Below are 23,539 nucleotides of genomic sequence, written 5' to 3'. Positions count from 1 at the left end.
GTGTCTATATGTAGGTTATATGTGTGATATTTTAACCTCAGGATGTTATGGCCAAAAATTAAGAGCTCAGTTTAATTGGCTTAAAGTAAGGACTTACCTAAATTATTTATAAATGGAGAAGAAATTAACCCAAATGTCTTTTAAGTTAACATGATATAAAATTAATCTTTGGTAAATGAAAGCTTACTTAAATTTGTTGGGTTGGTTAAAATGGACATATCCTCCAGAGTTAGCACTGGATATGATGCAGACATGCAGCCTTTATTCTACATTTATTGGTCAAATAAGCTGATGTTCTATTACAAAACTGGTTAGCAAAAATAATAATTTGAAATGATGGCTAATTTGTCTCACGTCTCATGAACTTTTATAGGCAATCTAAATAATTATTGGGAACGCGTAAACTAAATAGATGTGAAAAAGACAAAAGTGTTGGGTGAACTTTTTAAAATAATTATGTCTTACGACATGTATATTTAAAATAACTTCCCAAATCTTTCTGGTAACTTGACTTTGAAGTGTTGCTAGGTAAAATTGAATGATAAAAAACTCAGTGAATATCTGGGTCATCTTTGAAATAAGATAAAATACTGAAACATTATCCTTGGACATGTCTAGAATTACCTACTTTTGGTTTCTTATTACAAAGAAACTAAAAGGTGTTGGGGTCTATTAGTAAACACGTCTTGTATTTTATTAAGATTTTACCATGAAGAAGCATGTTTCTAAAAACTGTAAGATGTATTTATAAATCTGTCAAGCCACAGGGTGCTAATGTAAAGGACAGTTCATAATTGCTTACTTTTTAGTTTTTACTAGGGTCTGTAAGGGTTAAAACTTCTAATTAATATACGTAATTAAAGCTACTAAAAATTAATAAGGCAAACAGCTCTGTATACAAGGAAATGTTTTCAGTAAAGAAGGTATAAAGAATGGAAGTATTTTCGTTTGTTGGGTTAAGAAAGATAAATTTGTCCTCTAGTACTAGAAGGGAAGAAAGCAAGCATGGGACAAATTCTGAATGTAAAAGGAAAGTTACAGAAGGTTTGTGAAAGAAAAATTCTGAAAGGAGTTTTATGCCTGATCAAGATGGATGAGACTAAAGTAAACCCAATTAAGTAAATCAGTTTTAATGTAAAAAAAAAAACCAAGATGAGCTGGTGCAAAAATTAAAATTTGGTTTTCTCTCTCAAAAGGATAATTTTCTTGAACTTGGTCTGCTCTTGTTACAGAGGTTATAAAAGGGTTTTTCATTATTTTTGTGAAAGTCTACCTAAAAGACAAAATCTATGTTTTGTTAAAATAATTTCTTATGTTCAGAAAGACTAAGGTCTATTAAGATTTTTTGACTGTTTTAACTGTTTGTCCTTGACTGCTTCTGTTGTCACTTTGAATAGATAACTGAGCGTTGTTTCCTATCTGAACAAATGTTTTAAAATCTTTTAATATTTTTGACAAGGTCCCCACCACCAAAATATTCAAATCCTGAATAAAGGCTTTCCTTTGGCCTGGAAGAAGGAAGAGAATTTCTCTGAGGATTTTCAGAGGGCCCCTGAGACTTCTCAAAGAGATTTGCTCTCTCTTCCTATAAGAAGGAAGACACTAAGCTAATTAGGCTTATTTGGTACGTTAAATTACATGGGAAGCATTGTCAAATAAGTGATGATAAACTTTCTTAGGTGGTATTATGTGAGTAAATGTTATTGATATAAAGTTTTAAAAATTATATAACATTCCTAAAATTCTGATCAGTCCTGGTTGTCAGCCATAATTCTGGTTATTATTTTAAAGTACTGTATGTCAGAAAATTAATCCAATTTCTTTGTCAGTTGCCATTTTGGGATCTTGTTGTTTACAGACAGTGTTTTACTCTGCTGCTTTTGCAAAATGTTTCGTCTTCAGAGAAATTCATGGAAAGGACTCTGACACTCTAGAATACAGGTTTCTGATAAACTTTCAGATCATAAAACTTAACTGGGTAAGAAATTACAGAACTCTAACAGAGAAACTGATGACCTCATAAAACTGCTAACAGAAGATTAAGACCAAGATTAAGATTAAGTCTTGCTAACACAGGACTGAATGAACTGATGAGGATGACTATGATTTATATGAATTTTCATTTGAGATATTGCTCACTTTTTGATGTTCTGTTTTGTTTCCAGATTTAGGAAGTTTTTTTCTCTTTTTCTCTCATGCTAACTATGACTTATATCAATTTCATAAATTATACCTTTGTAAGCAGATTTGAAACATTTATTTTTCTCCCTACCTGATCCCTCCAGGATTTGGAAACTCTTATTGAGGGAGTATTATTTTCATGGCATTGTAGTTATTTGCATAAGTTCAATAAGAATCTGTTCTCCTTACAACAGGACACAATTGGAAACACTGGTTATCTTACCAAAGCTTTGACTGGGATGCCATATTTGAGAGAAACAGGAATAGACTCAGATATGACCAGACAGCTTTTGAGAGACAAGGATTGGACTTTGTGGAAGAAAGCCACTTGGAAATATTGGCCTGGTACCTTGTTTACAAGGATTCCAGCACCCCGGGTAAGTAAGGAAGGTCACTTATCTGGCAGGTGCCTGGAACCTCAAAAAATTTGGGGGGAGCTAGAGAAGAGAGGAATCCACCCAAATCTGTAGGTATCACAGCCAAAATCTGTTGAAAAGTCTTTGGCTTGGCTTTCCTGGCCTTTACAGAGAGGCCTTTAAAGTTCAATCTGAGATTCCTCTGAAAGAGTTCCAGCAAAGCAGATTTGAAAGAATCTATATAACCAATTGCTATTCTTGCTGTACTTATGTAAATAATTGGGCCAAAGGTTATTGAAACTAAACTTATTTTGCAAACCGATTAGTCTTAATTTGGCTATCTTTGGTATAAATGAGGGTGATTTTAGAGAGAAAAATTATGTTTCAATAAGAACTGTAGTTGTTATTATATTCATGGATATTAGGTTTTAGTCCTGATAATTGTTTTTGAGGTTTTTATTTTATATCTGTTAACTGGACAGGATCCTGAATTCTTCTAGCCTCTTGAAATATCTGGCTACAAATCTCCAAATTAACATTTTCAATTTTTTCCCATCATTTTCATTTGGAATCATTGAGAACTGAATCTGCTCTTTTCCTGAAGCCTTGCAAACTGAAGCTGGACAACTTGATATAAACTTAAAAAGGCTCACATCTGTTGCTGTGTAAGACACTCAGTAAGATACCTGAACACCTGATGACATCATCAGAGACATTTCAAACTGCAAAAGATGCTTCGACTCTGACACCTAGAAATCTTCTGACTGGCTGCTGCCTGGGCTCAGAAAGGTTTATAATTTGCTCCCATGATTAACCTTATTTTTCTTTTTGTCTCTCTAGAAATATTTCTTATTAAATACCTGATTACTTGCTAACACAACATAGGCCAAACTTTGGGAGCCCACCTGCATCACCATCTTACTAAGAGACTGGTTCCATGAGATGGAACAACCTATGGCCCTCATCAACAGGATAATCCCTCAAGACTGAAGATGAACAACAAAAGGGGGGATTGATACCAGTCAACACAAGGTTGACATAAGGGAAGCCATATTATAAAAAAGAAAACATATTGTAACTTTGAATGGCCTCTGATTAACTAACCCAGACATGCTCTGTAGATTTTATGGACCCCCTCAGCTGCTATAAGTTGATAAACTTGTTCTTTTGAGTTCCTTAGGAATGTGATGACCCCCAGGCAGAGTCTGTGCTGATGGCCATCATCAATGACAACTGAAAGATCAGGGTACAGGCCGTTCCTCCGGTCTTTGATGCATATACAGTAAAACAAAAGACTATCAGGAACTGAGACCAGATGTCTGCCCCCACCTGGAGATCAGATGGAGGCCCCAATGAGATTAGGTCTATTTTTCAGGGACTGTTAAAATTTGAGTTGTCTATATTTCTTACCCTCTGGTAAGCCAGGAACAAGAGAATATTTCCAAATGAGTGCCAAAGAGTCACATTCCTTTAACCCACATCTACGCCCCAATTCAGCAGGAAGTAGCTAGATGGGTTGTCACCCAAAATCCCTCAAGAATGAGGAATGACCAAAGAATAGGGGAGACTGAAACCAGCAAACAGCCACTGATGATCAAGTATCTAGGTACTAAAGTTTTTTCCTTTCTGCAATTACTGACCATAGCTTTTAGCTGTTTAACTCACCCATGGTTAACTGTGCTGCTTAGGCAATATACTATCTGACTCCCACTAGGCTCCTATAGATAACATCTCCCTGGAGCCTGGGTCACCATGGTAATGGGTGTGTGAGCTGTTTTTCAGGAATTAGAACTCCTTGTCCACTTCAGGCCAGTTGAGACCACCAACTCATCAAGTGGGCCCATGCCGATGTCCAATAGGTGACCTTTTGATGTCAAGAGGCTAAAAACTCCACCCTCAGGTCATCCTCACACCACCATTTTGTGAACGTGGGTCCCATGAAGAGCATGGAGTCTGACTGCGCTTGTGCAGATCATCAATTACCTCACCTCTCCTCACCTCCAATCACCTCTCTCCACATTTCAGACCACCTTGACCCCATCCCATAAATATCTGAGTCCCTATTTTGGGGGAAGCGAATTTGAGGCTCACGCTCTTGCTTCCTCACATGGCTGCCTTGTGAATAAACTCTCTCTCTGCTGCAATCTTGTTGTCTCAGTGTTTGCTTTCTGGGCGGCGGGCAAAAATGAACCTGGTTTGGTAACAACAGATGCTTCCTTTTCTTCTTCTCACTGTTACTCACAGGCATATCTTTAACTCTTTTGGGCACTTTCATGGTGCAATTAATCCCCAAGTCACAAAATGTCAGCAAATAGCAGAGGGTGTACCACTGAAGGATATGAGTGCTGAGACATAACCGAAGCTTTGCATTCGTCCACAGCAGGTTTTGCTGCCAAATAGTCCTGGTGACAAACTTACAAAAACACTTTCAGGTTTCAGAGCATTTTTGCTTTTTTGTTTTTGACCTATTTTGGACTTGTGGAGTAGAGACTCTGGACCTGTATTAAAAATATCATTTTAATGGCGAAAACACAGGCTCAATTAGTAACTTGCCCAAGGTTATGCAGCTATTACTTGTCTTTTCTGCTTCTATTCAGTCTCCTAAAATTTGGTCATTTTACCAGAGAAAGAATGTTTTTTTGGGGGGTATTGTTTGCCAAGATAATTTGAGTTGGAATATTTTTAGCAAAGGAACCTGAGATAGTCCTGGCCATTTGACTGACATGGTCAGTAGTTGAGCTCCATGCCGGAAAACGTGAAGATTGCCTTGGCAAGAAGAGGCTGGACATGGTAAATTTATAGTCATTGAATACAGACGATTCTTTTTGTACTAAATTATTGTTTGATACTTATCTGCCTGGTTACTTCTTGCCCCACAACGAACGATCAGGAAAAATGAAAGAAAATAGCTTATTTTAGATATGTCCCAAACACTCCCACAAATTTCCCCTAAATATGCACTCATTTGAAAGGTTTTCTGTTTGTTTTTTTAAACTGTTCCACAGATTGTACATCCGAGTATGACTCAGAATTATGGTTAATCAAGTTCAGAATTAAAACCTACTTTAGACATTCTACTAAAATACTTCCCTCAACTTAGACAGAATTTATTAGAATTTTGAATGACTTTTAAGGTTCTGTGTTTTCAGCCCTATTTCATGTGTTATTTTATGAATTCTTTTTGGAGAGCTGACTTTTCTTCCTCATTCTCGTCATCTTCATATTTGTTTAGATCTTCATCAAACATCTACTATGAACTATTGTAAAATCTTGAAGACTGTTGGTTCAGTCCCAAGTCTTTCCCTCTTTTCCCATTAGGTGCAAGAGCAGTACTTAGGGCTGAGGGGTATATAAAAATGAGTAAAGCACAGTTCCTGTAATCCCAGAAGAGTTTAAAGTCTAGTAAATAAACATGAGAAATGAATAAAGTCCAGTGAGGATTCTCTCCCTCAGGAGAGGAACAGTTCATAATTGTTAGGTGGGGCCAGATCCCTCTCATATTGTTTTTCTACACTAGTCTCTCCTGTTAGATTGTAATAATAACTACCATTTATTGGGTACCTTCTGTACTAAAGAGAAGCTTGCATTTAAGAAGCATCACACTCAGAAAGGTCTGTTGACCTTGCCCAGTGTCACTAACCTCTTAAGTGACAGAGCCTGGAATCCATCTGTCTGTCTGACTATAAAGACTTAGTCATTTATCCCCCTTACTTCGATATACTCTTTCCTTTGCCTTGAGCAAACGTTCTGCATTCCCACCTCTCCCTTCACTATAGTCCATCCTCCTACTTTATAAAAGAGAGGCATACCCTCACTTATCAGGAAACTTCTTATGGTGTAATTGTCCCAAGGAGTAAAAATCTCCTGATTGCCGGAGAAAGGACAATTCAAATGACTGGTTTTGGGGAGGCCTCCTTGAATAATTAATCAAAGCACATAAAAATCTGCCTAACGCTTGTCTTTCTTATACATATTTCTGTTAAGGGCAGAGTGCTACTTTAGAATCTGGGTATTTTGGCCAGTGTTGGGATATTCTGACTTAGAATGAGTTGTAGGGGTGGCTTCTGTCCTTTTTTGGACTACTACTAAAGAATGCAATGCTCTTGAGAGTTCTAGGATAGCAAAGCAAAGACAGCTCTGAAAAACTTTTTAAAGGAAAGCAATTCCTTTCAATATTTAAAAAATACTCATCCTAGTACTTGTCATTAGCTGGAAAGAGAAACACCTCCAAATAGTCTAAACAGTAGTGGTAGTGACAGTGAGATTATTTTCTAATGTAACTGGAACATGTTTTAGGAATACCAACTTTTTAAAAGAAACATTGGTTAACATCCACAGAGAAAATTTTTTAAAGATTTCTCACAAATTAGTTGTAGATCATCTAATAAGGGAGTTAAAACCTATTTTATCAAATCAGATCATGATATGTTTATTCCGATTATAGTCCATCCACATTTTATTTCATCTTCTGAATTATTTAATTTTTACTATCTCCTAATAATAACACATGAATCTGCTAGCTGCTAAGACAATTAGTTAGCTATGTGACAGAGACTGGCTGTATGCTCATCAATTGGATTTCTTCTTCCTGAGTGTACAGGAAAATCACATTTCCCATTCTCCCTTGCAGTTAGATTGGGGCCACATGCCTGGGTTTCCACCAAAGGAATATGAGCAGAAGTAATGCACCCCTCTTCCAGGCCTGGTTATAACCCGCCCCCGTTATTCAAGCTTTCTCTTTCCCTTTTGCTAGGTCTATGGAGGTCAATACTGCACATTAGCAGACGAAAGGAACCAAGCCACTGTTCTAAAGACAGCTGCCAGGAGAGTCACCACACCCACACTAGGGCTATGCAATGAATGAGAAATAAAACCGTGTGGCAGTGCTTTTTACAGCAGCTAGCTTGAATTACTCTGATTAATATAAACAATAGATACCTTTATCTTTTATTAAACACATAAGAAATGTTTGGTTATGATGTCTGATGCAATTCGTGATTTTATCTTGGACTTTTTTTTTTTAATTTTTTTTTAAAGATTTTACTTTTTTTTCCTTTTTCTCCCCAAAGCCCCCCAGTACAAAGTTGTATGTTCTTCGTTGTGGATCCTTCTAGTTGTGGCATGTGGGATGCTGCCTCAGTGTGGTTTGATGAGCAGTGCCATGTCCGCACCCAGGATTCGAACCAACGAAACACTGGGCCACCTGCAGCGGAGCGCGCGAACTTAACCACTCAGCCATGGGGCCAGCCCCTATCTTGGACTTTTAAGCATGCTTTTTATTATGTTCAGAAATTTAATATCAGAGTTCAAATCATACATATGTACTTTTCCTATAGAATATCATACCTACTCTCATAGGTTTTGCTTCATAAGTAACTCTATTTTTAGCCGGATACCACATGGTACTATTGCAAATTAAGTAATGAAAAATGTATTACTTCATTTTAATTAACTAATGTAAAATTAATTATATTAGAACTGCATCATTTAATCCTGATTGCTTTTAGAAATACATTGGACGAAAATGGATTCTATAACATTTCTCAGTGTTTTTGATACTATTCCTTAAAACAAACATTAACACATTTATTTGACCTAAAAAATAAAATCAGACTTTTTCTGACAGAAGATGTCTTATTTGCTTAGTTCGACAGTGAGGACTGGCTTTGTCAATTAGGTTATATGGCAACACACTCAATAAATGAAACCTTCAAGATTTTGACATAAACATACTTAAAACATGCGACAAAAGAGGTTTTATAAAAAAAACTGTATTAGTATCGATATTGAAATTAATATTTCCACATTGTACTGAGTATATTGGTTTAAATGAAGTGCCACTGGGTGAAAGAGTAAAAGGTATAATTAATAGTCACTTGATGATCCTTGATAAAGCCTTTTTTGGTGTAGTTTCTGAGATTGAGACTCTAATGTCTATGTAATAAAACGATTTATAAATCAGATGGTTTCTAATTCATAGCTTTAAAATAAAATTAAAAAGAGGACCTAACTGAATTGTTAGCTGATAAATCTTTAAACATAATTTTGAATAATAAATCACTGTTATTTTGGCATCTAATTTGAAAGAAGTTTGAAGAATTGGGTGAGGTCATTATAATTAAATTCTTTCTTTTCCTAAAATATTTGTGTGTATAAGATAACTTTACGTTTACTTCTATAAAAATGAAAAACAGCAAGAGAATCGAAGTGGTACTCTGTCTCATTTTAGACATAATATGCTTCCATGAGTACACGAACTAATGGAAAAATAAATCCTCATTAATGTCAATAAGAGGTACATTGCTGAAAATCTCTACTTACATGTTTAGTAATTATCAAAAATATTTAATATATTTATATTGTTTTAACTACTTGTATAATAATAATAACTGTCATGATAACTACAAAAATGTCTTTTCAACTTAGAGGGAATTAAAAAAATTAAAATCTATGTAAGTATTTTTGTTCGAGAGATATGATAAGGTGATCAGTAAAAGCCTGTTGAGCATGAACACTTCTACATTAGAAAATTTATATCGGGTAAAATTCTAGGGAAAGTGGAAAAAAAGTTCAGGATGTAAAAAGGAACAATGCTACTTTTCTGATTGCTAAAGAAGGCTGATTCAGGTATTTTTAAAAACTGTGTGCTAATCTCAAAATTGCTAATATGAGATCATACTATACTAGTTATTTATAACAATATTTTTCCTTATGTAGTGATTTTTAAAAAGTTGCTTATGTTCTGAGCATTCATATTCTGGCTCTGCCACTCACTAATGATGAGTGCTTGGGCATGTCACTTAATTTTTCAGGGCCTTGGTTGTTCCCTCTATAAAATGAGAAAGTTGAACTAGATCATTTGCAGGTGGCATTATATCTCTAATATTCTATACCTCTGTGACTAAAGACTCAGAAATATTCCTTTAGATGACTGAAAACAGTATCTAAAAATGCATTTCTCTTCTTTTTCCTTCCTCTCATTTTCCTTCTTCCCTCCCTCTTGTCCTTCCTTCCTCCCAATATCACTAGGGCCCTGTTGCCATGGCAAAGATTGTATTTTTTGAGGGATTTGCTGAAATCGGTCTCGTTAATTATCAATTAATTACAGTAATTCAATGGCTTCCCTTAACCAAAAATAATCAAACTATTCATGACATCATTTTCCCTAGTACTTGAAATCTGAAAAGTATACAATGAAGATAATATTTTCTAAAATAAAAAGATCATATTGCATGATCCTATTTCCTCCTTCTAAGTTAGAATCTTAAAATAGCTCATCAGAAATAAAGCTCTTTGGAACAGACAGATTCACTGGAAAGTCTGCAATTGTTGAAGAACGTGTATGTGAGGTCCACTAGCACTGCCTTATTCTGTTTTGAAAACAAGGCAAGATATAATTTACAAACAGTGCCATTTTGGTTTTAAATAGTTCTATTCCTGTAATGGAATGTTGTGGTTTTTCATATTTCGTATGTAATGAGCAGTGAGAAAAGGTCTTGAAATCTTAGTGCTGGGCTTTTCTTTCTTGCTCCACTTCCAGGTAGTCAGATGCATCCATGTTGACTTGTGGAGACTGAGATTGTTAGATCAGGGATATAGAGAAAGAAACAGTTAATATTCAACTCACTGACTTCCAAAAGAGGGCAGAGCAGGGGAGAGAGCCCATGTGAAGAGATGGTTGCTAGAGATAGATGCTAGCCCTGGAGGGTTATTTGGAAGGCAGGCCAGTGCCCGTAGACCATGCCCACCATTTGAGTGAGCACGCCACTTTGCATAGAGAAGCCAAAGGTGCTGTTGTCATCACTGTCAGGTCATTATAGCACCTGTACTCAGCCTCTTGGATCATCCAGGTGAAGGATGTCCACCCGTGCCCTAAGACTCTGCTAGGCTCCCAACTGAATGGCTCTCTGTGGATTTCACCATTGTCAACAGGACACGCTTTTCAAAACACGTTTTCAAAACAGTGTGAGTTCCTGCATCACCAGAGGGCACTGAAGCAGAAGCAGAAGCCTCAGCTTTGGCACGTGGAAGGTTCTGGACAGTGGAAAACCCATTGCTGGTTACATGTGTATATCTTTATGCTGGAGAAATACTAGGGTCTTAAGACCAAATGAGATGGCATATAAGAAAGTGCACAGTATTAATTCATTCATACATTCAAGTCATAAACTTTTATTGAATACCTAATGAAAACTATAGTTATATTTAGCTTATATTTTGAACCAGGCCCTGTGCTGGGTACTGGAGATACAATCATCATAGTCCTTAAAGAAGTCACAGGATGCTAGAGGTCACAGTCCTCAAAGAGGTCACAGGATGCCAGACATGCTTATGACACCTGCAAGACTTCAATCACTGAACGAATATTTATTGAGCACCTACTTTGTGCCAGGCACTGCTCTAGGTACTAGAGATAAGGTGGTGAACAAGATGGACGAGGTCCCTGTCTTGTAAGCTTACACTGTGGTGGGGAAGACAAAGTGTAAACAAACAAATAAGGTAATTTCAATTATTATAAGTGTTATGAAGAAAGTAAAATAGGCCAATGTGATAGAAAGTGACTGGCTCGGGGGTAAAGAGAACAACTTCAGGTAGGGTGGGTAAAGATAGCCTCGTTGGGGAGGGTATGTTTAAGATGAATGCTGAATAATGAGAAGGAGCTAGTGATGCAAAGACATTTGGCAAGGACAGATAGAGAGAACAGAAAGTGCAAAAGCTCTCAACCAAGTACCGGCTTAGTGCGGTCTAGAAAGATGGCCAACGATGCAATCTCTACAGGCCCAGGAGTGGAGAGCCTCCTAAGAAGGTGATGGGGTCTTACAGCCTCACACACAGTAAGTGCTTAATAAAGGAAAGCTTCTTTTCATATTGGATTAAAAGAAAGTTTATTATAAATTCAAAAATAGTTTATTATAAAAAGCCCCCTCTTCCACACCTTCAGTCCTGCTTCCCAGAGGCAACTGCTCTTATCATTTATTTTTAGTTCTTCTGGCAGTTACTATACATATATTTGAATAACATTCTCCTAATGCTATTTCTTCATGCATCAATTATAGATGTTATCTATTTATTTCCTATAATGACAGGTAAGCATTTAGCTCAAGAGAGTTAGGGTTATTTTTTCTTCCTCTAAGGCTACCTATAAATAATATACTTAAACTGCTATGTCCTTTTCCTTCATCTCTTGACTTCTACATCATAAGATTGAGATATTATAGGCCCAATACTTCCTGTTGTTTCTCTTCCTCCAAGTCTTTGCTGGGCACAACTTCCTAAGCCTTATAGAATATAATTCCAACTCTTTTTTTAGCGAGTCACACAGGGCCCTTTATGATCCGGGCCCTGACTACTTTCTTCATCTCACATCATTATCCACTTTAGCTACAGTCACATAGAACTATGTACTTACAGTTTTGGGAAACTTTTGCATGCTTTTGTCATTTTTCTCATTGCCTCGTATGTTTTCTTTGCCTAGAATGGCCTCCCTCTGCAATTCACTGGCAAATCCCATGCATTCATTTTAGCCTACATGTCACCTTAAGAAATCTTCCCTGGTAGATGCCATTTATTAAGTTAAAAAATATTATTGAATGGCTGTTACGTGCAAGGCACTGTTCTAGGTGTCAGGGCTATAGTGGTCCAAGACAGACACTCATGAGCTTGCACTCCAGTGACTTAATAAAAATAACCATTATGAAACCTACTATGTGTTAGGACTGTACTAAATAACTTATATACTAATCTATTTTAATCTTTGCAACTTTATGAGACTCAAAGAAGTTAAATATCCTTCCTGAGGTCACTTCCTGTAAGTGGTTGAGTTTATTTTCAAACTTAAATCTGTATGACTTCACAGCTCTTATTCTTAAGCTACACTCACTCTGCTCTTATTATTCCTTGTATATTTCTATCACAGCATTTGTCATATTTTTTGCAATTGTGCATGGAGTTCTCCATATAAACCACAGGACATAAAAAATGATTTGTGTGAATACGTTCTCAATTTCTCGGGATGGCACAGAACTAGTACCATTCTAGATGCACAGGAGAGAAACTAATAAATTACATACAGTGGGTGCCCAAAGGAGTTAAGGATTAACTCTCTCTTGGAACCCCAGATTGAGAAAGGCTGCTTTAGACTGAAGGCTTCTTAAGGGTAGAGACATCTGCCACATAGAGGATGCTTAATAAATTTTTGTTGAACCTATTATTCAAACCTTTGTACTCAATACATACTCAGATTTTGGATTGAAAAATGAATTACATTAGCCCTGCTTTTGGAGGTAACTTTGCAGCAGGAGCTAGGCACACAGTCTTCCTTTAACAGAACTCCAGGGGTATGGGTCCAAATTCTGAGAGGCAGTAGAATGTGGTGGTTAATTACACAGGTTCTGGAGCCAGATCACCTGGATTCCAGTTCCAATTCCACTGTTTACTATTTATACAAATTTAAGAAGTTATTATTTAACATGTGCCAGGCACTTTAATAAGAACTTTACAAATGTTACCTGAATTAATCTTCTTAACATCTCTATGTAGTAGATACCTTTACTATTCCTTAGTAGCTCCATGCCTCAATTTCTTCCTCTGTTAAATGGGGATAATAATAATAAACTACCTCATAGGGTTACTGTTAGGATTAAATGAGTATAAAATGCTTAGAATAGTATTTGGCACATAGAAAGTTGGCTATTACTACCAATGGAGGCTGTGACCAGGGCAGGAAATCAGCTTGACGTTAACAATTTTTTCATCCTATGCTAATGTTCATTTCAAGGGCACAGATAGAATTATTTGGAATGAGTGCTAAATCTTAAGCACCTCCCAGTCAAGTTGGCCCTGGTTCCTAAGGGAAAACTCAGTGGTTGGGTTGAAATGGAAACCATAGGAAAAAAATACCTCTGAAATTCATCCAGCTTTGGGCATCTGCTCTGCCACCTCTCAAGTCCACATTATCATCATATCTTGCTGGGATAGCTGCAACAGCCTCTAACTGGTTCAACAGCATCTTCCTTGGGTGCCTCCATTCTCTCCTCCAGGAGATTAACCTTTTCAAAACACAGAGGGACATTGGATTGTACTGTGCTCATTCTTAAAACAGTCCATTGGTTTCTCATCATTCTTAGAATAAGGACCCAAATCAGTAACTTAGCTGACTAAGTCCTGTAGGATCTGGCCTTGGCCCATCCCTCCAAACTCATCCCCAGTCATCCTTCCCCACCGTCTCCACCCTAGCTACATCAGCCTTCATTCATTGTTCAACAAATATTTATTTGATCACTATATATTTACAGTCATTGAGGATGCATCAGTGACCAAGAGAAACATAGTAATTGTACTCATGGAACTTACATTTCAGGAGGTGGTGCAACAAGGACAACAAAACCCAGACAAATATAATTGCTGGTTGAAATAAGTATGAAAATGGGATTGATCCTACAAACAAAAAAGAGGGCCTATTTGAGATAAGGTGGACAAGAAGTCTTCTCTAAGAGGGTAATATTATACATAGGATCTAAAGGAGGAAGACAAGAGAGGCATATAATGAATGAGGAAGAGAGAACTCAGTTGGGGGGAACAACTTATGCAAAGGTTCATATATGCTGGAAAGATCCTGCTGTGTTTGAGGAACCAAGTAGATAAACTTATGCACAAAGTTAAGTAAGAGAGGAGGGAGGTTGGCTGATGCCTGATTTTGCAGGGCCTGGTAGGCCACTGTAAAGAATCAGAAATTATTTTCCCTCTTCTTTTTATTTCAGAAAATCTCGAAGTTATTTTAAGAAGTTGAAAGAGTGGCACAATGTACAGTGTTATACCTCTTATCTAGATCCACCAATTATTAACTTTTTGCCACATTTGCTTTTTTCTGTTCTATTCTCTGTGTTCTCTATTCTTTTGTTCTCTCTCACATTCCCTCTATTTTGTTTTTGTTTTATCTTTTGGCCAAATCTTTGGAAGGTAAGTTGCAGACACTGTGACACTTTTCTGCTAAATACTAAAGCAAGTAGCTTTCAAAAACAAAGACATTCTTCTATATAGTCACAAATTATCACATACAAAAAATTTAATACTGATTCAGTATCATCTAACATATAGTCCATATTTAAATTTCTCCAACTATCCACAAAATGTTGTTTGTAGTTACTTTAAAAAAATCTATGAACCAATCAAGATTCATGAATTTCACCTGGCCAACGTTTCTGTGTCTCCTCATTAAAACAATCCTCCATCTTGTTTTTGTTTTCCTTTTTCCCTGACACTAACAGTTTTGAAGAGCCTAGGCCTGTTTTCTTGTAAAACGTTCTACCTTCTTTTTTTTCTGATTGCTCCTTTGTAATTAGATTCAGGTTAAACATTTCTTGCACAAATAGCATCAGGTGATAGATAGAATGCCACATTAGTGGTGATGCTAAGTTTCCCAACTTGGTTAAGGTATGTCCGATAAATAAATCTTACCTTGTAAAATTATCTTTCCCTTTATAATTAGAATTGATTCCTAGGGTGATTCTGTGAGATAATGTTAACATCCTGTTCCCCAACAACCTTTCAGTCAATGGTTTTAGCATCTTTCATCCATTGTTTTAGTACTCATTGATAAGCCTTACCTATATCAAGTTTTACACTGGAAATTGTAAAATGAGGATTTTCTATTTATTATTTGTTTTGCATTAATTAACTGGCATTCTTGTGTAAAGAGCTTTTCGTTTTTATTCCCTTTCCCCCTCTCTCTCATAGAGAGAACTTAAAAAAAAAAGAAATCTGTTTTAATCTATTACCATCATTATTCCTTTTGATCTTCAAATTGTTCCAAACTTGGTCAGTGGGAGCCCCTTTAAGCCAGGTCTGGTGTCCCTTTGAAATGACTCTATTAATCTCTACGGACTTTTTTGCTTTCTGTCAAGAACGTTCCAGGCTCACTTTGCAACTTCCCTGCTCCAAACTTGGAATCTGCTTTCTCTCTCCAAGGAGCACCAGCTCCTTTTAGTGTTAAATGGTATTAGAAACCATCTGGATGGCTTGGCACCAGGTGTGCTCATTGTTACTGGGGTGTCAGGGCTTCCAGGCCTCTAGGCCCTCTTAATGGACCCAGTTAACATAAAAAAAAATCACGGCTTCATTCCACTACCTCCAGTTCAAATCCAACATTATGCACTTCTTCCTTAACTTCTATCATTCCTTATTTATTTCCCTTCTCTCACAATGAGAATCATGGTTCCAAACAACATAAATATATTGACTCATTTGCTTTTTCCCATAACACACGCATAATAGTTTCAAAATTACTAAACCAATACCACTTTCAACATCAAACCTACTAAAGTTATCGATTTCTATGCACTTTTTTCCTCTTACACTGTATCTCACAACTCCTAACTCCAGTACACAGAGCACTGCGCTCAAGTTAATTGAACAAATTCTTTTTCTCCATACGGGCATGCTAGCAATTTAATATACAGGTAGGTTCACTTCTTTCTTTGAATTAAATTTTAGGGCTTATTTTTATTTCCATTGCTTTAGATTTATTTTGAAAAGGCAAAACTATATATATATTTTTTAAAACGTTCCTCAGAGAAGTCACACTCCCATCACTAATTCTTGTAAAACCTTCTCAGCCCCTATAGGTAACCATTTTCAACTAATTTTTTTGATTTATAATTTCTGTATTTCTCTCCTCAAAAATAAGCCGAAAATGTGTGTGGCATATATATGTATGCAGATTCTCATTTCTCCTTCTTTCTTACACAAAAGTTAGTGTACTTTGTATATTCTTTTGCACATTTCTTCTTCACTTAATATAAAAACAATTTTATTCTAAAAAGTATTGAAGGGCTTTAAGTCAGGGAGTGACATGATCATTTCCATGTTGATAAGATTAGTTTGGTTGCCGTATAAAGAATGGAGGGGAGCAGGACATGAAGCAGGGAGACCAGCTGGGAGGCGGTACTCGTCTGGGGAATGAAAAGGGAAAAAAGTAGTTACTTCACTTGTAACATGAAAGTACAACAGGTACATTTGTGTATGAACTGGATGAGGGTGGTGAGGGAAAAGGAGGACTCAGAGATGATCCTCCTGTCTTCTGTAACTGGGTAGATACATGGTGGTGTCATTTACTGAGATGGAGATTATAGAGGAGAGGACTTGGGTTTTGGAGTGAAAGGACAGTATTATTAAGTTAGAGATATGGGTTATACTTTCCAGTGGAGATGTGAAGAGGGTAATTAGATATCTGCATCTGGTTGGAGCTCAGAGGAGTGGTCTAGGGAGGATAAGGAATTTAGGAGTCACCAGTATAAAGATATTTAAATCCATGGGAGTTGGTAAGGTTTCCAAGAGGAAAAAGAAAGAGGAGAGAAAAAGGGGGCTCAGGACCAAGCTCTGAAGACTCCCATAATTTAGAACGTAAGTAGAAAAGAAAAGGAAATTCAGATGGGTGCCCACTGGGGTTAGAAGCAGACAAGGAATGAGTGAACTTTTGCTGACCCAGAAGCCAAATGAAGACTGTTTCAAGGCTGAAACATTTAACTGTGTGGATGAAATATTCAAGTGTGTGGAATGCTTCTGGGAGCTAGACTAAAATAAGACAGAATCCATTGGATTTTGTATTTATCCTTCGCCTGTGCCTGGTATTAGGCTCCCTATGCCTGTTTTGCCCACTCCTAACATTTTTTTTTTTTAAACTAGTTAACTCCTTGGAGATCCAAATCAAACATCATTTGCTCAGGTTCCCCTGCAACATAGTCTTAAGCTCTTTTTTTTTTTTTTGAGGAAGATTAGCCCTGAGCTAACTACTGCCAGTCCTCCTCTTTTTTGCTGAGGAAGCCTGGCCCTGAGCTAACATCGTGCCCATCTTTCTCTACTTTATACATGGGATGCCTACCACAGCATGGCATGCCAAATGGTGCCATGTCCACATCTGGGATCCAAACCGGTGAACCCCAGGCCGCTGAGAAGCAGAACGTGCAAACTTAACCGCTGTGCCACCAGACTGGCCCCATAGTCTTAAGCTCTTAAGAACATTTCCTTCAAACCACTAAGTATAGTTGTAAATTTCTCAATTACTTGTATTTTTTAACTTGTCTCTTCCATTAGAATGTAAGCTCCTTGAGGGTTAGCGTCTGTTTTGCTCACTCTCCTCCACTGTTTCCCTAACTCCTAGCCTAGTGTTTGGCACACAGAGGTTTGCAATAAATATCTGTTGAACAATAAACGTAGCATCTGGAGGGCTCAAAAGCTAGGAATCAGTAACACCAAGTAAAAGCAATAAAGGCATTGCGAGGTATGACAGGAAGCATGGATTTAGTGGTAGACTTGCGTGAAGGAGCAATGGAGACTTTGACACAGTGCCCACTAAAGACTTGAGTTCCAGCTTTGACAGGAAAACCAGTTTTTATTTTCCTTTTCCTCCTTTCTTTTTTACATTGACTTTCCTCGTTCATTTTTATTCCAGGCCCTGCATCCTCTTCTGTACTCTAAACTGGCTCACCTCAAATATGATTATTTTGTGGGGAAGGAAGGCAAATTGAATGAGACAGTGGGAAGTTAGTGAGGAATGGGGGAGGTTATGGAAGATATACATATAGAATGATAAGGAAAGGTAGACAGTAAGCTCATCAAACTAGGTATTCTAAAAATTCTACTAACCAAGTAAAATAGTGGAAAAACAGACCACGTGTAAGAGGGTAGGTCTTGAAATGCTTCAGCTGAGTTTAAAACCCCAGCTCCACCATTAATAGCTGTATGCCTTTGAGCAAATTACTTAACCAAATGAACTCAGTTTCCCCGCATCTATCAAATGAGGATAACAGCACCTGCCTCAAAGGGTTGTTCTCAGGATCAGTAAGAGAATCTTTTATATGCTTAGCACAATGACTGGCACAAGGTAAACACTCAATTAACATTAGCAGTTATTTTCCTTTAAAACGAAGTCCAGCAGGGAGAGAGGGCCTAATAGTAAACACTTGTTATATGAACGTGATAATATCACACTCAAAAGAAATGGATCACTTTAAAAGAAGCAGAGAAGATGTACTGGCACTTATATTTTGGGCACTGCAAAGACCTCGCCTATGCAAGGAAGACAGGCTGTCACAGTATAGCGCCTCACAGCGATAACTGCTTTATATTTTCAGAAAGGCAAAAAAAAAAAAAAAGAACAGAAAGAAGAAAATGCTTATAAAAATCTCTTCCGGGAAAAATTTATTTCGTCCATGAGGACCGCTGTGGACCACAGGTAGGGTCACGCAGCGAGGGAAGTGACCCTTCAGGTGCGGCAGCGCTCGTTCTAAAGGACTCTCCGGATGCGAAGCCTGTTTCTGCCCGCAAGGACAGGGCCCGGTGTTGAACAGCCCGCCGCTCCTCGGCCGGTCCCTAGGGGAGTCGCGGTGCTAAGCGTAGCAGGAGAGGCCTCACCTGCAAGCCTTCGCCACGTCTTTTTGTCTCCAGCACAGAATGTGAGATCGGCGTCCCAGCCAACATAAGGTGGTACCCATCGCAGAAGAGGCGCGCCGGCCAACGCTGCGAGTCTCCGCAAGCCGGCCGCCCACGAGGCCGCCTGCCCCGATTTGTTGGCCGGCGTGCTGAGATCCGCCCCCAGATTTGCAGGCTTCTTCCGGAAGCCGGTCCGGCAGCCCACAGCGCGAGCCTGCGGCGATCACCGGCGCCTCTCCGAAAGCCCCGCCCACTCCCAGCGTTCAGTGCGGTGCCCTGGCCGCCATTGTTTGAATTTGAAAACCAGAACGTCGCGTTGCTGCGGGCAGGTCCGGCAGACCAGGCGAAGTTTGCGGGAGAGGCGGTGGCCCAGGTGAGAGTGCGACAAAGGAGGTTCGGTGACGGCGCGCATTACCAGGCCTGAGGCGGGGAAACGGCTCTGGCAATGTGAGAACCGTCCGGCGGAGCTCGTGACGCCCCTGAGGTTGCTCTCAGGAACTGGGTTGCGGAGCGATGGGGGCTCCTGGGGCACTGGGTGCACTTCGGAGAGTTGAGCCCTACTGCTGTGAGAGTTTAAATCTCGTCTCCACCGCGTGTTAGCTGAGTGACGCAAGGCAACGTATTAAATCTCTCTGGGAGTTTCCTCATTTATTAAAGGAGGGTAATAATAATAGTACCTTCCTCTTCGGGCTCTTAGGAAGATAAAATGGTAATACGTAAAGTTGTTTGAAACAGTGCCAGTATGTAGTAGGCACTAAGTGTTTGCACTGAATATTTTTACTGTTGCTCCTGCTGCTGTTGTTGAGGCTCAGGCCTCCACTGCCAAACCTAGTAGCCTGCATCCCTAAGGTGAGCACTTTGCTCGGCAGGCGACAAGGTCTCTTTTTGGCAGGAGCCCTGTTGTGGCCGTCTGTGCATTTATTTCCTGGCTGCCGTCGGTGCCTGGGGCTTGCCCTTCTTGGGCTTTGCAGTGCCAAGCGGAAGGGGGTGTGTGTGGCGAGTGCAGTGACTGCTGTCATCGCCCAGTGTAGAGGGTTTCGGCTATCGTTGTATTTTCTGGTTCAGTGATCTCGCATACAACAGCTCTCTAATATTCCTTGCTGAAGGACTAGTTGACACAAGTTCATGCCTTATGGGGGAGCTTGTTTTTAATCCCTGCTTAAGGTGATCAAATTCAGGTTTGCTTTTGTTTTTAGAACAAGGTAGCATGTTTACCCGGAAGCAGCATAGCAGTGTGTATATTTTATTAGATGTTTAAGACCTGAGACTTCAAGTTGAAAAATAATATGAGGAACTCATCGCTTAGTTGAATAGATCTTTTTTTTTGAGGCTATATTTTATGCATGACATGTAGAAACCTCATTCAGCAGCAGATTTTGTTATTTTTCACCAGTTTTCAACCGTGGAATCTCACTGGAGAGAAGATAAGATGTAGTTTCTCAGTCATGGGATTCTGAAATGAGAAATGAGGTCTTGAACCTTGCTGTTGCTAAAGATAACATCACTAAAAGAGTAGGACCAATATTTTTTTTTTGTATAGAGAATTTTATCTATCATCATTATTTGTTATTAGACAGTCACTACATAAATTTCTGAATTTGTTGTAGGGAATACAGAATAGTATAAGACAAGGTCCTTGCCCTCAAGAAGTTTCTAGTCTAGTTAGGGAGGCCACGCATAAGTAGAGGTTGACTAAACGTACAGAAAGTGACAGTATATCTCAATAATTTTGTACATGTCAAGAAGCAGTTTATTCATTGAAAACTGAACATATGAACAAGTATAAACTACTATAACCTTACGTTTCTTAGGAGGTAAATATTCTTTTTAAGTAAGTAACTTTGTACAAGATTTATCAACATTTTTTTTTTTTAATAAAAAATTAATTGAAGGTGAAGAATGAAGTTACCTTCCAGTTTCCTGGGCATTTCCATGAAATTTGAGTTATGAAATGTCAAGTCAGTACTTTAATGTTTTTGCAAACTTTCCCCCCATGTTCTAGAGAAGTGGTTATTTTTGACTCTATCAGATACGCGTTTTCTTAATTTTCACCCATAAATTGCATGTTTGAAATATTCCATCAAACTGCCGTTATTTTCCCATTTTCATGATATCAGTGATTATACAATAAAAACAAAAGCAATAAAGGTGTTAAACTTATTTAATTGTCTGGTTTGTTGTTCCTGTAGTTTGCTGGGCCATGTTGAAGGTAAATGTGTAATATCTTTTGTCTTTATGAGATTTAGGAAAAGCAAAAAACGAAAACAACCCTATCTTATTGAGTTTGGGGGTTTCAAGGCTGATCAAGAAAAAGATATAACCACAAGGTGGCAGTAGCACAGAAGGAACTTTACTAGGGTAGCATTTTGACAAGATTGCATGCAAGGTAAGTCCCCCTTGGCCTGAGACCCTTACTGTTTGATTTCTGGGAGGATTTCAGGCAGAGATTGAATGTTTTATACTGTCTTACTTTATGCATTACTTTTACTCATGAAATCTCTCCGGATGAATCTACCCATAGGTTGGATTATATGAATAGTAGTGGTAGGCTGTGTCCAATATTATTTGATTCAGAATCTGTAAATAATTTGATCTCTTGTCTTTTCCATGGATCATCATGTTGTAGATGAAACGGTCTAATGTTTTCTTCTCTGGAAATCTAGTGTTATGCAGGGAAGTAGTGGGTTGGACTCATAGGCTTTTAAAACTATGGGTGGCTTACATCCTGATTTATTAAGTTTGTCTAAAGAAGTTGCTGTTATTCTTGCAGAATGGAATCTAACTTAAATCAAGATGGGGTGCCCAGACCATCTTATGTTTTTAGTGCTGACCCAATTGCAAGGCCTTCGGAAATAAATTTTGATGGCATTAAGCTTGACCTCTCTCATGAATTTTCCTTAGTTGCTTCAAGCACTGAGGTAAGTACAAGAAAAGTTTTAGGTTGATTTTCGTGATTGAGTGGAAATGTGTGAGCGTGCACACACGCTTGGGGACAGGGATGGCTAGAGCAGAGCTTTCCAAATGTTGTGGTTTTAAGGCAACCTTCTATCTCAAAATCCGGCTTCATAAAGATATGACATCATCAAAAGGAAGAGTGATCAAATGTTGAAACTGTGAACTACTTCAAGCTAATAGTTCATGGTATCCAACATATGTCAAGTACTGCTGTGATTTCCTTAAAAATGTAAAGTATTCCACTATGTCTCTTGGAATTGCAAGCCTTAGTTTAAAAAAAAAATACAGGTTTTTAAAAATTAACTTAGTAGTATTTAAGAAGTAAAAGTCTTTCCACCACCCTACCTACTACCACTGTAATATTCACTCTGTGTCTTTGTAGATTTTTTCTTATACATTTACTTTTCGATCCATTTTATAAAGAAGGATGGAAGAGGAAAGGGGAGTATAAGGAACACAGATAAAAGAGTAATACTTATTCAGTATCCGTGATGTGCCAGGCTCTCTTACTTTAGCTCATTTAATGATAAAGAAAGAAAGAAAGGGAGGAAGGGATAAGTGCATCTTGGTATATAAATGGAATCACGCATTATGAAGTCTTTTGTGTCTACCTTCTTTCACTTAACACAAGGTTTGGTAAACAATGGCCTGTTTTTGTGTTGCTCACAAGCTAAGAATGGTTTTTACATTTTTAAATGGTTGAAGAAAAATAATGTTTCATGACATGACAATTATATGAAATTCAAACTTCACTATTTGTAAATATCAAGTTTTGTTGCATCACAGCCATAGTTGTTGGTTTACTTGTTTTCTAAATCTGCCTTTTCACTTTAATGGCAGAGATGAGTAGTGGTGACAGAGACTGTAGGGCCTGTAGAGCCTAAAATATTAGTTATCTGGTTCTTTATAGAAAAAATTTGCTGACCCCTAACTTGGCATTATGTTTTTGAGATTTATCATGTATCAGTAATTTGTTACTTTTAATTGCTACGTAGTAGTCCATTTTGCAGATATGCCACATTTCCATTTACAATTTGATGGACATTTGGGTGGTTTCTGCTTTTGGGCCATTGCAAATAATACTGCTTGGAACATTCATGAGGAAGCCTGTCTGTGAACTTGTGTTTTCATTTCTCTTGGGTAAATACTTAGGAATAGAATCCTTGGGTCAAATGGTAAGTGCATATTTAACTTCATAAGAAACTTCTAAACTGCTTTCCAAGGTGGCTTTACCAACACCAGCAAGGCATGTGGGTTCCAGTTTCTCCACCTCTTTGCCAACACTTGGTAATTTTGGGAGTGTGTAGTAGTACTTTATTGCAGTTCTAGCTTGCATTTCCCTAATGAGCACTTTTTCAAATATTTGTTGGTCGTTCCTATACGTTTTTTTGTAAAATGTCTCTTCAAATCATTTTCCCATTTAAAAAATTAGGTTGTTTGTCTTCTTATTGATTTGTGAGCAATCTTTATATTGTGAATATGTGTACTTTATTGGAGTAATGGTGTCTAGCAGAGATTTTTAACTTTAAAGAAGTCCAGTTTAACTTTTTTTCTTTTTATGATGACTTATTTTGTGTGTCCTCTCTAAGAAATATTTGCCCAAGGTTGTGAAGATTTTT

At 37.9% G+C, this 23,539-nt stretch overlaps 2 protein-coding genes across 17 annotated transcripts in view; one reads left to right on the top strand and one right to left on the bottom strand.

The window, feature by feature from the left end:
• The window catches only part of PANK1 (pantothenate kinase 1), a 110,502-nt gene extending 91,420 nt beyond the window's left edge, over positions 1 to 19,082 (bottom strand). The window contains exons 1-2 of the mRNA XM_070561635.1: positions 18,948 to 19,082; positions 13,437 to 13,585 (exon numbers count right to left, since the gene is read on the bottom strand). Of these exons, the coding sequence (XP_070417736.1) occupies positions 13,437 to 13,585; positions 18,948 to 19,027 (229 nt within the window). The 5' untranslated portion in view covers positions 19,028 to 19,082. The remainder of the gene's footprint in view (positions 1 to 13,436; positions 13,586 to 18,947) is intronic.
• A 59-nt stretch (positions 19,083 to 19,141) lies between these two features.
• KIF20B (kinesin family member 20B) overlaps positions 19,142 to 23,539 on the top strand; it is a 76,370-nt gene continuing 71,972 nt past the window's right edge. For 8 of the 16 annotated variants that reach the window (XM_070561605.1, XM_070561573.1, XM_008534252.2 and 5 more), the window contains exons 1-3: positions 19,211 to 19,338; positions 21,212 to 21,351; positions 21,736 to 21,883. In XM_070561605.1, coding sequence (XP_070417706.1) covers positions 21,737 to 21,883 — 147 coding nt within the window. In that variant the 5' untranslated portion in view covers positions 19,211 to 19,338; positions 21,212 to 21,351; position 21,736. Of the gene's footprint in view, positions 19,339 to 21,205; positions 21,352 to 21,735; positions 21,884 to 23,539 lie in introns of all 16 variants that reach the window. The other 8 variants (XM_070561581.1, XM_070561527.1, XM_070561533.1 and 5 more) reach the window with 4 other exon arrangements.

Source organism: Equus przewalskii, chromosome 1 (assembly GCF_037783145.1).
Source record: "Equus przewalskii isolate Varuska chromosome 1, EquPr2, whole genome shotgun sequence".
NCBI classification, from domain to species: domain Eukaryota; kingdom Metazoa; phylum Chordata; class Mammalia; order Perissodactyla; family Equidae; genus Equus; species Equus przewalskii.
The sequence above is the reverse complement of the archived record's forward strand: the minus strand, read 5'-3'. Positions and strand labels throughout refer to the sequence as shown.